The sequence below is a fragment of the Dipodomys ordii genome, unplaced genomic scaffold (genome assembly GCF_000151885.1).
Source record: "Dipodomys ordii isolate 6190 unplaced genomic scaffold, Dord_2.0 Scaffold17, whole genome shotgun sequence".
Lineage (NCBI taxonomy): Eukaryota > Metazoa > Chordata > Mammalia > Rodentia > Heteromyidae > Dipodomys > Dipodomys ordii.
Genome location: NW_012267233.1, coordinates 12,686,747 through 12,701,775, shown reverse-complemented (window position 1 = coordinate 12,701,775; position 15,029 = coordinate 12,686,747). Strand labels below are relative to the sequence as shown.

The following is a 15,029-nucleotide window of genomic DNA, read 5'->3' as shown; positions in this document are numbered from 1 at the left end:
CCCCCCCGGGACAGCCGCGGCCCCGGCCGGGCGACGCGGCCAACGAGGGCCCTCGCGGGGCGACGGTAGCTGCAGGTGAGTGTGGCACCCGTGGCCCGGCGTGGACGGACGGATGGACACGCGCACGCGGGCGCCCTCCCCGCTCCCCGCAGCCAGCCTACGCTCGACCCTGCGGCTCCACGAGGGTCCTGCGTCCCCTCGGGGACATGGGGAGGGAAGGGGAGCCGGGAGAGGGGGCGGCGGGGACCGGGCTTGCCCCTCGCTCCGCGGGCTGGGCTCGCTTTCTACCAGGGCGCACGGGGCTGTGGCCCCCAGAGTGCCCCGTGGGGGGCGCTGTGCCCTGCAGTGGGGACCCCAGGGCCCCGTCTGCAAGGCCCCTGGGGATGGGGGACTTGTTGAGCTGGTATCCAGCTGGGGGAAAATGATTCTGTGTGTCCCCTGCCCTCCCCAGGATGGTATTTCAGTGTCGGGGTTATCTGATTTCTTCCCTGTTCTCTATAGCGGCCTCCCTGTATTTTAGAAGAGAGAGGGAGGGAGGGGGAGGAGAGAAAAGGTATGTGTGTGAAGGGAGGGCCATTCTGGTGGTTGGGGAGGATAGAAAAATGGACACTGGTAGGGTCTATCAGGATAAACTCTAGATAAATCACAATGACAATTGTGGCAGTGCCCACCAGCTTACAGGCCAGAATAGGTGTAGCACCCAGCTACTCAACCCCTCAGTTTTCTCATCTATCTGGTGGGTTGGTGATCGCCACAGGCTTGTGAGATTAAATGAGATAGGACAAGTGAAGTCCTGAGGATAATGCCTGGAGCCTCTTAAGATGAGGTGGTGAGCTCCAAAACAGGAAGGGGATTGGCACACACACACACACACACACACACACACACACTCACTCAGGAAGAATGCCTCCTGTGGCTACCTGTGCCACAGGTGTTTTTTTTTTTTTTTCTTGGTTGGTTGTGGGGCCTGAACTTTAGGCTTCAGTGCTGTCCCTCAGTTCTTCAGCTCAAGGCTAGTGCTCCACCACCTGAGCCACAGTGCCACTTCTGGCTTATTTTGCTTATGTGGTGCTGAGGAATCAAAACCAGAGCCTCATGCATGCAAGGCAAGCACTCTACCACTGAGCTACCTTCCCAGCCCCTGCACAGGTGTTTAACTGGATTTTTCCATGCAAAATGCTACTCCTGTAGTGTTCTCCCTGCTTGCTTTCAAATCAAGAGCTTGACAAAGGAAGATACCAAGCTGGGTTTCCTCTCTGGCTCTGAAACACCTGTGGCGCCAGGTGCTAGGGGCTCACACATGTAATCCTAGCTACTCAGGAGGCTGAGATCTGAGGATTGCAGTTTGAAGCCAGCTTGGGTAGGAAAGTCTGTGAGGCTCTTAACTCCAATAACCTACCCCCCAAAAGCCAGAAGTGGAGCTGTGCCTGAAGTGGTAGAGCTCTAGCCTTGACAAAAAGAAGCTCAGGGACAGCATCAGGTCCTGAGTTCAGGCTCTAAGACCAGCACCAAAAACAGAAAAGAAAACAAACGAAAACCCTGTGGAGAAGTCAGATACTGGTACCTCTTCACCTCCCAGTTTTCTTCCCACACTTTTTTTTTTTTGTCAGTTGTGGGGCTTGAACTCTGGGCCTGGACACTATCTCTGAGCTCTTCAGCTCTAGACAAGGGCTTTACCACAGCACCACTTCTGGTTTTTTGGTGGTTCAGTGTAGATAAGAGTCTCATGGCTTTTCCTGCCTGGGCTAGCTTTGAACTGCCACCCTCAGATCTCAGCCTCCAGAGTAGCTAGGATTACAGGCGTGAGCCACCAGCATGGAGCTCTTTCCACACTTTTATTCCTGTCCATAGAGTTCAGTCTCCCAAGTTGCAAGGCCCAAAAGAGCTACAAATCAGGCCTCCAGGGATTTTGACTGTCAGACCTTGGCAAACTGGAGCACCCAGACCTGAGCTCATCACCAGAGGTACCAGAGCAGAGTGCAAATCAGAAACAGCCTTGGATAATTGTCAGGCCCTAAGCTCCCAAGAGTAACACAACTTAGGTCTCTGTATGCCAAAGACAGCTGAAATGAGGTCTGAGATTTAAAGAAAAGGGAAGAGATGTTGCTCTTTGGAAAAACAGGGAATGAATAATAGAGCCATTGGAGGACTGGAGAAAATCTCAGTTTCTCCAGAGGCAGTTCTTATGGGTACCTACAAAAAAGGCCAAAAAGTAGGTTGGCTAGGGAAAGAGAAAGAAGAGAGACCGAAGTCCAGGAAAAGCAGACCTGGTGGGCAGTGGCAATGGAGATGGTAAGATGGGAGCAGAACCAGGGTGAGATGTGAGAGCAGCCAAGGAGACAGCAAAGGCATCTCTGGGTCTTGATCTGAAGCATGTGGTCCTCTCCTAGGGTTTCCTGTCTTCTAGGAGAGCTAAGGAGGGCCCCTCTGCTTCGTGCATGAGTACACATAGAGTGATTCAGGAGGCTGGGGGTGAGGGGAGACTGATGTCCAAGGAGAGAGTGGAGCCTGTCTCTACTGTTGCTAGGAAACAGTGCCAGGGAGGCCCTTCCAAGAGACCCGTGGCCACTTGGAGCTTCAGCCCATGAGGTCATCCTTGAACTCTGCCATGTAGCTCAGCCACCACTGCCTGAAGGAAGCTCAGGGTCAGGACTAGGCAGAATTCCAGAGGCCTTGGCTGCTGTCAGGCATTAGTGGTAATGACTATGTCAGTGAGTGACTTGGAGGGTGATGAGAGGCAGTGGGAGCACCACCAGAAGCACATAGCTCTCAACACCTGAAGGATCTGGGTTCTAGTTACAATTTCATACCAATAAGTGCTTCAGTTTCTCCATCTGTAAACAATAAATAGGATTTGTGGACAATGAAGCTAGTTACAACATATGACATAACAAGACAATGGCTGACTCAGAGTAAATAATTATTAGGCATGCTTACTATTACATTGCTTTTAGTTAGATCATTTGTCAGATAGATACAATACTGCATAAGATTGTTTTAAGTGTCAAATGAAACAATGACTGTTAATGTCTCTGACACTGTGTAGGCTGCATATATATTCAGAATGAGTTGACTAAAACTGAAATATTTGCAAAACATCTGCACGTAAAAGTCAGTGGTTGAGTGGAAAGTTCTTCTGAGTATTGCCAAAGAACCTTGGTTTACCTGTGGTTCTCACTGACTGGTGGAACACTCAGTGTTCTTCCAGGTTGATTGTGTTAGTTTCCAATGACTGATGTAACCAATTGCCACAAAGGTAATGGCTTAAAATAAATTTATGATCTTACAGTTCTGGTGACCAGGTCTGAAATGGGACTCATGTGGTTCAAATGAAGTGTCAGCAGAAATGCACACCCTCTTCAGGCTTCAGGGAAAATCTGTCCCCTTAGGTTTTCTGGCTGTAAAAGCCAACTATATTTCTTGGCTCCTGGTCTTTCCATCTTTAAAACTGGTAAAAGTGTCTTCTAGCCAGGCGCTGGTAGCTCATGTCTGTAATCCTAGCTACTTATGAGGCTGAGATCTAAGGATCTACCTGGGCAGGAAAGTACTTGAGATTCTTTTTTTTTTTTTTTGCCAGTCCTGGGGCTGGGCTCTGCCCCTAAGTTTTTGTGCTCAAGGCTCTCGTGCTCTACCACTTGAGCCACAGACCCATTTCCAGCTTTTTGTGGTTAACCAGAGATAAGAATCTCAAAGGGCTGGAAATGTGGCTTAGTGGTAGAGTGCTTGCCTAGCACACATGAAGTCCTGGGTTCAATTCTTTAGTACCACATAAACAGAAAATCCTGGAAGTGGTGCTGTGGCTCAAGTGATAGAGCACTGGCCTTGAGCACAAAACTAAGGACAAAGCCCAGGCCCAGAGTTCAAGTCCCAGGACCATACACACATACAAAACTTTTCTAACCTGTCTCTCTTTCTGCCTCTGGGTGTCTGTCCTTGTCTCCTCCCCCTCCCCTTGTTTTTCTTCCTTCTTTCTCTTCCTTGTCAATCCTTTTTCTTCTTTCTGGCCACCTTTCCTCTCCCTCATTCCTGTCTCTCTCTTTAAAAAGCCCTTGTAACTACATTGAGCCTACCTGGGAAAATCCAGGTTAAGTTCCTCACCTCAAACTCAGTCACCTCAACAAAATCCTTTTGTGAGCCCCAGCCTTCTTCAAACTCAGAAGTTGTTCCTAACTGTACTTTTTATACGTTCTCCCTTTCTTTGATTCATCTTGACTTTTATCCCCAGTCCCTCATGACAGACTTTTTCTTCATCCACATCATTTACTGACTTTTCCAGCCCAGAGTTTCTGGCTTGTTCTCCATTTTCAGTGAAATACAAAGTCAGATGCCTCCACCTCATGGCAAGATCTCTGCTAAGAAAATCCCCACCTAACATGTTTGTGTTTGACTCCTCTGAGATTTACTGCAGAGGGTCTCTAATACTTCCTGCTGCTGATGTAACAAGTTACCACAAACTCAGTGGCTTAAGATTATATAAGTTTAGGATGTCAAAGTTGTAGAGATCAGAAATGGTTCTCCTATGGGGGCAAAATCAGAGTGTTGGCAGGCTGGAGCCTCTGGCGGCTCTAGGGGAGAAATCATTTCCCTTCTGTTTCCATCTTTTCATAGGCGTGAACCTTTTTTCTGCCAAGGATCATTTGGATATTTGTAACCTCATTATGGGCCATATGAAATGATCAATACAGGCAGACAGCCACTGGCAGCTGATGAGAGGTATATGAGAAGTATAACTTGTCTGTCCTATCCTATACCAAGTAATTTGGTGGGGGCATTACAGGGCCTACCGCTAGATGTTCTCCACCCCTTGTAAGCTGCTCTTGTCATTTGGCTCTTGTTATTAACAGCCCATGAACAGCAGGCTGCCTATTAACATGTTATAGTTATTTCTCTGGTTCTTCAACTTTTATTTTTCTAATTTTAGTTGTGTGTGTGTGTGTGTGTGTGTGTGTGTGTGTATGTGTGTATGTGTGTGGTATTGGGAGTTGAACTGAAGCCCCCATGCTCTCACTTGGCTTTTATTGTTCATAGCTGGTGTTCTACTAATGAAGCCACACCTCCACTTCTAGAGTTTTATGGACTCTTATCTGCCTAGTGTGGCTTTGAATCCTGATCCTTAGATCAAGCCTCCAGAGTAGCTAGGATTACAGAGGCCAGAAGTCAGTGCTTGGCTTATCTCCCTATTTTAAAGGTTTATGCGATTATCTGATTAGCAACCTTAGTTCCTTTTGCCATATAGCACCACATTTCCAAGTTCTAGGAATTAGGCCATGGAATGGCCATAGCCATTCTTCAGAGGAACATTATTCCACTTATCCCAGAGTTGTGTTTCATAAGCTTTATTCTTAACTATCCCCTTCCAGGAGATGCACAATGGTCCATTTAGCAGAAAGGCCATGGGAAACTTTCTCCAAAGCCAGTTTCTCGGCTCTGATCACTCTTTCCCTTGGTCCATGACAGGATCTGAGAACGAAGCACCATTTGTTAAGTAACTTTTTTTTATAATAAGAACATATAAACATGCAAAAACCGGGCTGGGAAGGTGGCTCAGTGGTAGAGTGCTTACCTTGCATACATGAGGCCCTGGGTTCGATTCCTCAGCACCACATAAGCAAAAAGAAAAAAGCCGGAAGTGGCGCTGTGGCTCAAGTGGTAGAGCACTAGCCTTGAGCTGAAGAGCTGAGGGACAGTGCCCAGGCCCAGAGTTCAAGCCCCACAACCACCACCAAAAAAAAAAAAAAAAGAACAGTCTTACTGCCCAGTGGTCTGGGTTAGGGTGAGAAACACTGCTTTCCTGTCATACCTCTTATTTTATGGCTAATTACATCCCAGAGACTTTCATCACTTACAAGAGTTCACACAGGTGGTGTCCACAACATCCACTGTTGGCCATGGAGGGATTCTATTAGCTTGTTGACTTCCAACAATGAAGAGCCCATTTCTGAGAGGCTTGGAACACTCTCCTCTCTCTTCCCCCAGCCCTCTGATAAAGCTGAATGAAAAGACTCGTTGTGCCATGGAGAGGAAAAAAATCTGCTAAGACAAAAGTCAAAGCCTTTGCATTATTTAAAAATATTCTTTCCATGCTTCATGGAATCTGTTCTGATTGAATTAACCTCTATTTCTGAGTACAACAATTCTCATATGTTCATAGATGAGAAAGGAGCTGTTTTCAAATGTCATTTCATTTTCCACTTAGAGATGGTTCCTGTTCTTCTAGTGCTGACAGCTGTCTAAACCAAACAAGAAGCAATCATTGGCCAGGCCATAGGCACTGACTTATTTTCTAGTTCCCCAACTACTGTGTGTTTAAAAAAGAAAATATGGCCAGGTGCCAGTGGCTCATACCTATAATTCTAACTACTCAGGAGGCTTAGATCTGAGGATCATGGTTCAAAGCCAGCCCTGGCAGGAAAGTCTGTGAGATTCTTACTTCAAATTAACCACCAGAAAACCAGAAATGGCACTGTAGCTCCAGTGATAGAGCACTCACCTTGAGCTGAAGAGCTGAGGGACAGCACCTGGGCCCAGAGTTTAAGCCCCATGACTGACAAGAAAAAAAAGAAAAAAAAAAGAAAAAATACTTTTTGTCTGATAGCATACTGGTTTTATGTTAGTACTTATACAGTGTCTTTTTCTCCATTCCTTTACTTTTCCCTTGTTTCCTTCCTTCTTTGCTTTCTTGCTTCTTTGCTTGCTTGCTTGCTTGCTTGCTTCCTTCCCTCCTTTCCCTTCCCTCCTTCCTTCCTCCCCTCCTCCCTCTCTCTCTCTCTGTCTCTGTCTCTCTGTCTGTCTCTGTCTCTCTCTCCCTTTCTCTTTCTTTCTTTTGTGCCCTTCCTAGGGCTTGAAATAAAGGTCTATGTGCTGTCCCTGAGCTTTTGTGTTCAAAGTTATTGCTCTATCACTTGAGCCACAGCTCTACTTTGGGCTTTTTGTGGTTAATTGGAGATAAGAGTCTCACAGACTTTCCTGCCTGTACTGTCTTCAAACCATGATCCTCAGATTTCAGCCTCCTAAGTAGCTAGGATTATAGGTTTGCGTCACTGGCACTTGGCTCATTTCTTTACATATAACAGCACTTTTGAAGTTTAACTTACAGTGTTTTGACAGGTGTATATCTCTACCATAATCATAATGTAATCTTCTCTGTCACCTCCTGAGTGTCTGTCAGGCTGTGAAGACATAATGGATCTTTCCCACTTTCAGTACCCTGACCCATAGATCTGCTCATCACATTATACACTTTTGTGCTTTAGTGAGTGTCAGATAACTATATTTGTTTGTTATGTAATGGTTCTGCATCTGCTTGCTCTCATTTAGCACAATTATTTTAGGATTCATGCAGTAGGTCATTTCTGTAATAGTTGAGGCAGATTCTTTCATATGGCTCTACCATAATTTGTCTATCGGTTCATCAGCGTGTGGACATTTGGGTTGTTTTTGGGTTTCTGCTTTTACAAATAAAGCTTCTGAGTATAAGTCTTTGTATATGTGCTGTCTTATCTCTTGGGTAAAAACCTAGGATTGAGGCTGCAAGTAGGGCTGACGTGTTTCCAGGGTGAGACTCAGTGTAAAGCATGGGTAATCCTGGCGTGCAGGGGCAGCTGGGCACTCTGCTGTGTTGTTCGGTGACAGTATGTTTAACTTTACAGAAACAGATGAATTCTTTTCCAAAGAGGCTGCATCATCTCCAATTCTTATCAGCAGTGCCTGAGGATTCCAGCCTTTTCACATTCCTGTCAACACTGGATTAGTAGGCAGCAACTTTTTTTTTTGTTACTATCCTAGTGACTCATGGATTTTTTTTTTTTTGTATGTATACATGAATGTGTGTATGTATGAAGCACTCTACCACTTGATCCATGCCTGGCCTGGCTTCAAACTGTGATTCTCAGATCTCAGCCTCCTGAGTAGCTAGGATTACAGGCATGAACCACTGGTGCCCAGTACTTTTGAACATTTTGTTTTTGTTTTATCAATCATGGGGCTTGAACTCTGGGCCTGAGTGCTCTCCCGGAACTCTTCAGCTCAAGGCTAGTACTCTACCACTTGAGCCACAGTGCCACTTCCAGTTTTCTGTTGGTTAATTGACCTTCCCTGCCTGGACTGGCTTTGAACCGCAATCCTCAGATCTCAGCGTCCTGAGTAGTTAGTATTACAGGTATGAGCCACCAGCACCCAGCTAAGTTTTTTTTTTTTTTAACTGAGTTTACTCAGTCTGAATAAAAATTATCATATAAAGAATTTGCAAATATTTTATACCAGTTTGTGATTTAACATGCTCTTGACTTTTGAAAAGAGAAAAATGTATGTATATATGTATGTATGTATGTATTGTTGGTTGTAGGGCTTGAACTCGGAGCCTGGGTCCTGTCCCTGAGCTCTTTCAATCAAGGCTTTTATTTCTACCACTTGAGCACATAGTTCAACTTTCAGCTTTTTTGGTGGTTAATTGGAGATAAGAGTCTCATAAAATTTCCTTCCTGGGCTGGCTTTGAACTGATATCCTGAGTTCTCAGCCTTCTGAGTAGCTAGGATTACATGCATGAGCTACTGGTACCCTACCTAATGTATTTTTTTTTTTTTTTTTGGTCGGTCGTGGGGCTTGAACTCTGGGCCTGGGCACTGTCCCTCAGCTCTTCAGCTCAAGGCGAGTGCTCTACCACTTGAGCTACAGCGCCACTTCCGGTTTTCTGGTGGTTTATTGGAGATAGGAGTCTCACAGTCTTTCCTGCCCGGGCTGGCTTTGAACCTCGATCCTCAGATCTCAGCCTCCTGAGTAGCTAGGATTATAGGCGTGAGCCACCAGCGCCTAGCCCTACCTAATGTATTTTTAAATGATTTGTTTATCACAGTTTTATTATAAGCAGACAAAAAGTTAATGTATATGAAATGGCTGGCTATACAACATTAGTAGCTCATACTTTCTACTACCTGTTTTAAATATGGAATGGTCATAAGAATAACAATACCAGCACTCTGCATGCCAAGCACTGCATGTAAAATGATGAACACATATGACAAGGTCTGGTATCCCCAATTTAAAGATGAGGCAACTAAGGCAAAGACAGATAAGTAGCCTCCCCAGGGTTGGACATCTAGAATCATTTGGTTTTCCTCCTTTTTACCTCCTTTATCCTTCTCTCATGTCCAGTACCTTTCCCTTAGCAATACTGACTTGGAAATGTGACCACTTCTTGAAATCCACAGCCTCATACAGTGGTATTTGTTCTTTGGAAATGGTAATTATGTGCATCATATTTTAAATGTTCAGGTGCGAATGTGTCAGGAAGGAAGTGAGACTTGAACGTACTTGCATGCATCTTGAAATAATAAACATAGACTTTGTATTTGCCGAGTTTAGAGGAAAAAGAATAGCATTGCAATAATTAATCACATATAAATGGTGACACCCAGTGTCAACATTCCATTAGGTGTTAAATACCGAGAAGGCTTGAAAGTAAGTAACAGATTTCAAGCTTAGAGGAAGAGGCAAAATAGGCTTAATGTTTTTTTCCTTTTCTTAGAGGAGTCAAAGTTAAGGCTATGAAAAGGGACCAATCTGATGTACTGGTTATTTCAAGGGGGACTCTTTATTGTAATGTGCACCAGTGAACCTTCTGGGAGCCACATGACCTAAGGCGAATTACATCTCTGAGTTACTGTAAGAATTAAATCACTTAGTACTTTGAAAGCACTTGGCCCAGTGTCTCACACATACTAAGTGCTGAATAAAAATTCACTACTTTTAATATAATTTTAATACATAATAAAAAAATGAGCCAGTGAGTGGGAATGCATACTGCGAGACGCGACAGGCGGCTTCATCACCAGTCAGTTCCTGAAAGCAATTTGTTGACATTTACTGAACTATTCAGGGTTTTTGTTTTGTGTTTTTTTTTAAAAAACTATTTCAACTTAAATCAGTTTTTTAACAAAAAGTTTTCTAGTTTCAGGAATTGGTCCTTGCCCTGCCCCTGTCCCTGCCTCTGTCCTTTCCTGCCTGTCATAGTAAAATAGCTCTGGCCTTTCATGAATGGAACCCTGACTAATTAGCTCATTTGGCTTTTGGCTAATGAATTTTCTGTTAATTCATTCATGGGCAATCTAGGTTGGCCACCCTGGGCTTGAATCTTGCTGTGACTTGCTCACTGTACATGACCTTAAACAAGCTAGTTAACCTCCTGGGCCTTCTGGGAATATAGAGAGAATATTAGGTAACTGAGTGAGCTAATACTTATAAAACACTTAGAACAGTGCCTGGAATGTGGGCTCCATCTAGGACAGAGGCCAGGCTCTTAACCACTGTATCATACTCCCTTTAATAAATGTACGTGAGAAGAAGGGGAAAAATGGCTCACTGTGTCAGTTACACATGAATTTCATTTGTACGGTCTACTACTACAAGATTAAAGGAATATTATTACCTGTAATTCTAAGATACAGTTTTTTCCCTTTCAATTTCAAGATATGGAATGTGACAAGGACTGTTAATAAACTTTAATGGTTAAAAAGTCAAGATTTTTGTTTTTGTTTCTTGTTGGATGCTTTTGTGGCTCATGCTTGTAATCCTGCTCAGAAAACTGAGATCTGGAAGCTGCAAGTTTGAGGTTAGCCTGGGCAGAAAAATCTATGAGACTCCATCTCTAAAATAATTGGCAAAAAACTGGGCTGGACATGTGGTTTAAGTGGTAGAATATCAGCCAAGCCAAGTTCAACTCCGTACTGCCTCCCCCCACCCCCAAGATAGTATTTTTTCCCTCCAGTTTTTCATGCAGTCTCTTCAAATAACAAAGGTTCTGGGGATGGCACAAAGAGACTTGTACATGTAAGAGAAGTGCTCCCCATTGAGCCATATCCCCAATCTGCCATTTGGCCACCATTCTGGAGACCAGAGTGATTTAAAAAAAAATTCCTACGACACTTATCCTGCTCATATACTCAAGAACCGACCAGTGGGGCACTGAAGTTCTAAAGGGCCAAACACACAGATGGTATTTGAATACAGTTGGTTACAAGTGGCATGTGTAGGTCCCTGAAAGGTAGATTGGTGGGTCTGCAGCACCCAGTGTTCAGGGAGTTGTAGAAATCTCACTGGCCCTTTACTATGTGTTCCAGCCGTGCCCTTCTTGCTCCTCTTGAAGATGGAGAAGATGCTCGTGAGCTGCTTGCTGCTGCTCCTTGGACAACTGCCCTTCTTCCTCCCCACTGCAGCCAGAGAACGGTCCCACAGCAGGTCTCTCTCCAGAGGCAGACACACTCGGACCCACCCCCAGACAGCACTCCTTGGTGAGTGACGGGAGCTCTGCAGAAGCAGGTAGCCCAGGTGGGAGTTAGTAGGGGAGGATCATGGACCAAAGATGGAGCTCTCCTGTCTCCAGGTCATGTGCTGAATGTGTTGTGGGCCAGAAGACCTTGCCGATGGGGAAAGTTGGTGCTATGCTATATAATTGGATTATTTTCAAATATAAATTTAATCCTTTCTATGTTAAAGTCTTCCATTTAACCTAAGATTCATGACTCTTCTCCAATACACAGAGTGAGATTTTTCATTAGGAAATGACCTTGTTAGACTTATCTGGACAAGGGTATCATGAGAACATTTTTCTTAGACTTGTCCAGGTAAATCTATTAATAATGGCCTCGCACACATGGCAGGAGGAGAAAGTTGGAAGCTGGAAGGGATCTTGTCATTGAGTTCAGACAAGATGGAAAGCACCAGGGCTCTATCATTCCCACCAAGGGGACATGTTTTTCTTCAGGAGAAAGAAAATGTCGTGAAACACATAGAACACAGATCAATTGGCCATCCTCAGACTTGGCACTGCCAGCTCTATGTGTAGAGAGAATAGGCAGTTGGGCCAAAGGCAAGAGAACTTGCTTTGCATGGCTTCAAGTCCTGCCTCTGTTACTTACCAAGTGTGTGCACCTTGACCGTGTAACCTCTCTTTAAGTCAGGCTTGTCTTCTGTAAATCAGAAATGGGGAAATGTGAACACCAACCTGGAACACTTTCGTTTTGTGTGTGTGCTAGTCCTGGGGCTTGGACTCTGGGCCTGGCTGCTGTCTCTGAGCCTCTTTTGCTCAAGGCTAGCCCTCTACCACATGAGCCACAGCACCACATGCAGCTTAAGATAAGGGTCTCGCTGACTTTCCTACCTGGGCTGGCTTCAAACAGCGATCCTCAGATCTCTGCCTCCTAAGTAGCTAAGATTACAGGTGTGAGCTACGGGCGCCGGGCTAGATTTTTTATTTTCTGTTCAAGGCTAGTGCTCTACTACTTGAGCTGCAGCTTCACTTCTAGCTTTTTGGTGATTAATTGGAGTTAAAAATTTCATGGAATTTTTGCCTGGACTGGTTTTGAAGTACAATCTTCAGATCGCAGCCTCCTGAGTAGCAAGGATTATAGGTGTGAGTCACCAGCACCCAGCTGGAATACTTTCATGGGGAATAAAGCAGTACCTGTGACTTCTTACCATGTGATACATGATAGTTTTTTGCACAATTTTCTGTTCATGTAAAGCTTTAAAACTGTACTTTATAAGTCCAGCTTGTTGGGCTAATGTGAGACTCTGACCCATCTGAAATCATGATCAGGGACACAAGGGATTGAAAGAGCTCTGCTTTGCAAGGTCACAGTTTTTACCAGTTGACTAAATGATGACTCCAATCACACTGAACCTGCTGTGACTTTGGTCTCCTGGGAGACCCTCTTCTATAAGCGGGTAGCCAGAAAACTTCTGCCTGTGTTGAAAAGATGAAGAACAATTTCAAGGTGATAGCATTACCTATATTTAATATGTAAAAACCACTGGAAAGACACAATGATTCCTAAATCACCAGCAGTCCTTGTATAATTGGATTTGTATTTATTTTCCTGATGCTGAGAGTCAAATCCAGAGCCTTGTGTAGGCTCAGTAAGCACCCTACCACTCATCTCCTACCCCACCCCCCACAGTTGGGTTTTTGGTGGGGTTGGGCTCAGAAAGAGTACTCTTCTGTGAGATGCTCCCAAGAATGGAGGAGCATATTCTCCAGCCCAAATCCCTTCTAGGCGATGGTGCTGGCAGGTGGCAGGTGGAGTGAGCGCACAAGGCCATGCCGTGCCTAGAGCGCATGCGTTTATTTCTCTCTAGACCTTCTTTATCAGCGGCACACATTCCCTTCCCTACTCCTCCCTTTCCCTGCTCAAGATAACACGAATGAGAAGAAACTAGAAGGCACATTGCCCCATCCTGCCTGCTTCATTTGTGCACATTTGTTCTTTGTTGCATCACTGTCCAATGAGGGAAGAGGGGGTGGACCTGTTGCTAAGGCAACCAGTGGGGGCATATCTGCCTTTTTGGAAACCTTAATCATCCTTGTCCAAACACTCACTGTATCTTGACTCCCCTCATTCCTGAGAGAACACATTCTAGCTTTCTGCCCTCTTGCTCTCCTGGTTTTCTCTGTTCTAACTTCTGTTGACATAGATATTCTTTGTTGAATCTACTAGTCTTGTTCATTTAAAAGTCTATTATCTATCCTTGAGACCTTTGCCTTTGCCTAAAATAGATTCCTCTTTGAATGACCCACCCAGAATTCGTGTTTTGTTTGATGAGAACAATTTGTTGGAATATGGCAGTAGATCCAAGAAGTGAGTGGGAGAAGGGAAGCTGGTCCCTTAGTCTGGTCAAGGAATGACAAGGAGCTACATCACCCTGTCCTGCGAGATGGGGACAGATGCTGCCTGAAAGAAGTCCAGAAGTGTCTGGCGGCGGTGGCTTACACAAGAGTCCCAGCTACTCAGGAGGATGAGATCTGAGGACCTCAGTTCAAAGCCAGTCTGGGCAGGAAAGTCTGTGAGACTTTTATCTCCAATTAAGCATTAGAAAACTGGAAGTGGAGCTGTGACCGAAAGTGGTAGAGTGCTAGCCTTGAGCAAAAAGAGCTCAAGGACAACACCCAAGGCCCTGAGTTCAAACCCCACAACTCACACACACACACACACACACACACACACACACACACACACACACACACACACACACACAAGAATTCCAGCTGCTCCTATTAATGTGTTTTGGGGATGAAATTCCATCCTCAGCCCTGAAGCTCCTACCCCTCCCATGCTGATTTCAGTCTGTTGGCTTGTTGGCCAAGACTTTTTGTTCAAACCATGAAATCCCATCTGTATTTGGAAGTGCTGTTGCTGCCACACAGGTCCTGCTGACCTTGAGCCCTGGTTCTGGTCCTGCCTACAGTTCAGTGTGCATTGAACATCTGTGTGGATGCAGCGTATGAGTGACTGTTTCTTTATGATTCAGGCCATCCATCCTTCAGCCTTTTTTCAGTGTGGGGGGCATTCTAGGGTTTGAACTCAGGGCCACACTCATTCCTTTTTACTTCATTGATTTGGGATAGGGTCTTACTATCTTCCCCTAAACTAGATGGGAACTGAAGTTTCCCCAATCTCCACTTCTCAGTGGATTCAATGTCTTTGTAGAAACAGACCTGAGAGTTGGTTTATTCATCTGTAAAAAGAAGAGGTTGAAATCAGTGACCTCCTCAATGAGGACACATGATGTCACTAAACCCTCTGCCTTACCACATCCCTTCTGTGTGGATGCCTGAGGGAGTCTTCCACTTGCTGTCACTCTCTCCAGGTAGTACTGCATTCTAACGGCCAAGGATCAAAAGGTTTGGGGACAGAAGAGATGGAGCAGAAGGACCAGGCAGTGGACCTGTAGTTCTCAAATTCACTGTGCATCAGAACCTTCTGGAAGGCTTGTTGGAAACCAAGTTTTAGGCCCCATGCCCAGAGAGTGCACGTCAGTAGGTCTGGGTCAGGACTTGAGAAGCAGCTCTTCTGGAGACCTCAGTTTGAGAACCACTACAGAAATCTACAAGGTGGGGTGGAAATGGGCAGGAGGAAAAGGTCTTAGGAGGAGATGCAGTAGGCGTTTGAGCCAGGGAGACAATTTGAGATGAGTAACATCTGCAGGGAAAAATGCAGCTGAAGAATGAACCAAATTCAGACTGGGTCCACCCTTC

At 45.1% G+C, this 15,029-nt stretch overlaps 1 protein-coding gene across 2 annotated transcripts in view; it reads left to right on the top strand.

Annotated features, from left to right (window-relative positions):
* The first annotated feature begins 19 nt into the window (after positions 1-19).
* The window catches only part of Matn2 (matrilin 2), a 118,510-nt gene continuing 103,500 nt past the window's right edge, over positions 20-15,029 (top strand). For both annotated transcript variants that reach the window (XM_013012539.1, XM_013012538.1), the window contains exons 1-2: positions 20-75; positions 11,116-11,286. In XM_013012539.1, the coding sequence (XP_012867993.1) occupies positions 11,142-11,286 (145 nt within the window). In that variant the 5' untranslated portion in view covers positions 20-75; positions 11,116-11,141. The remainder of the gene's footprint in view (positions 76-11,115; positions 11,287-15,029) is intronic.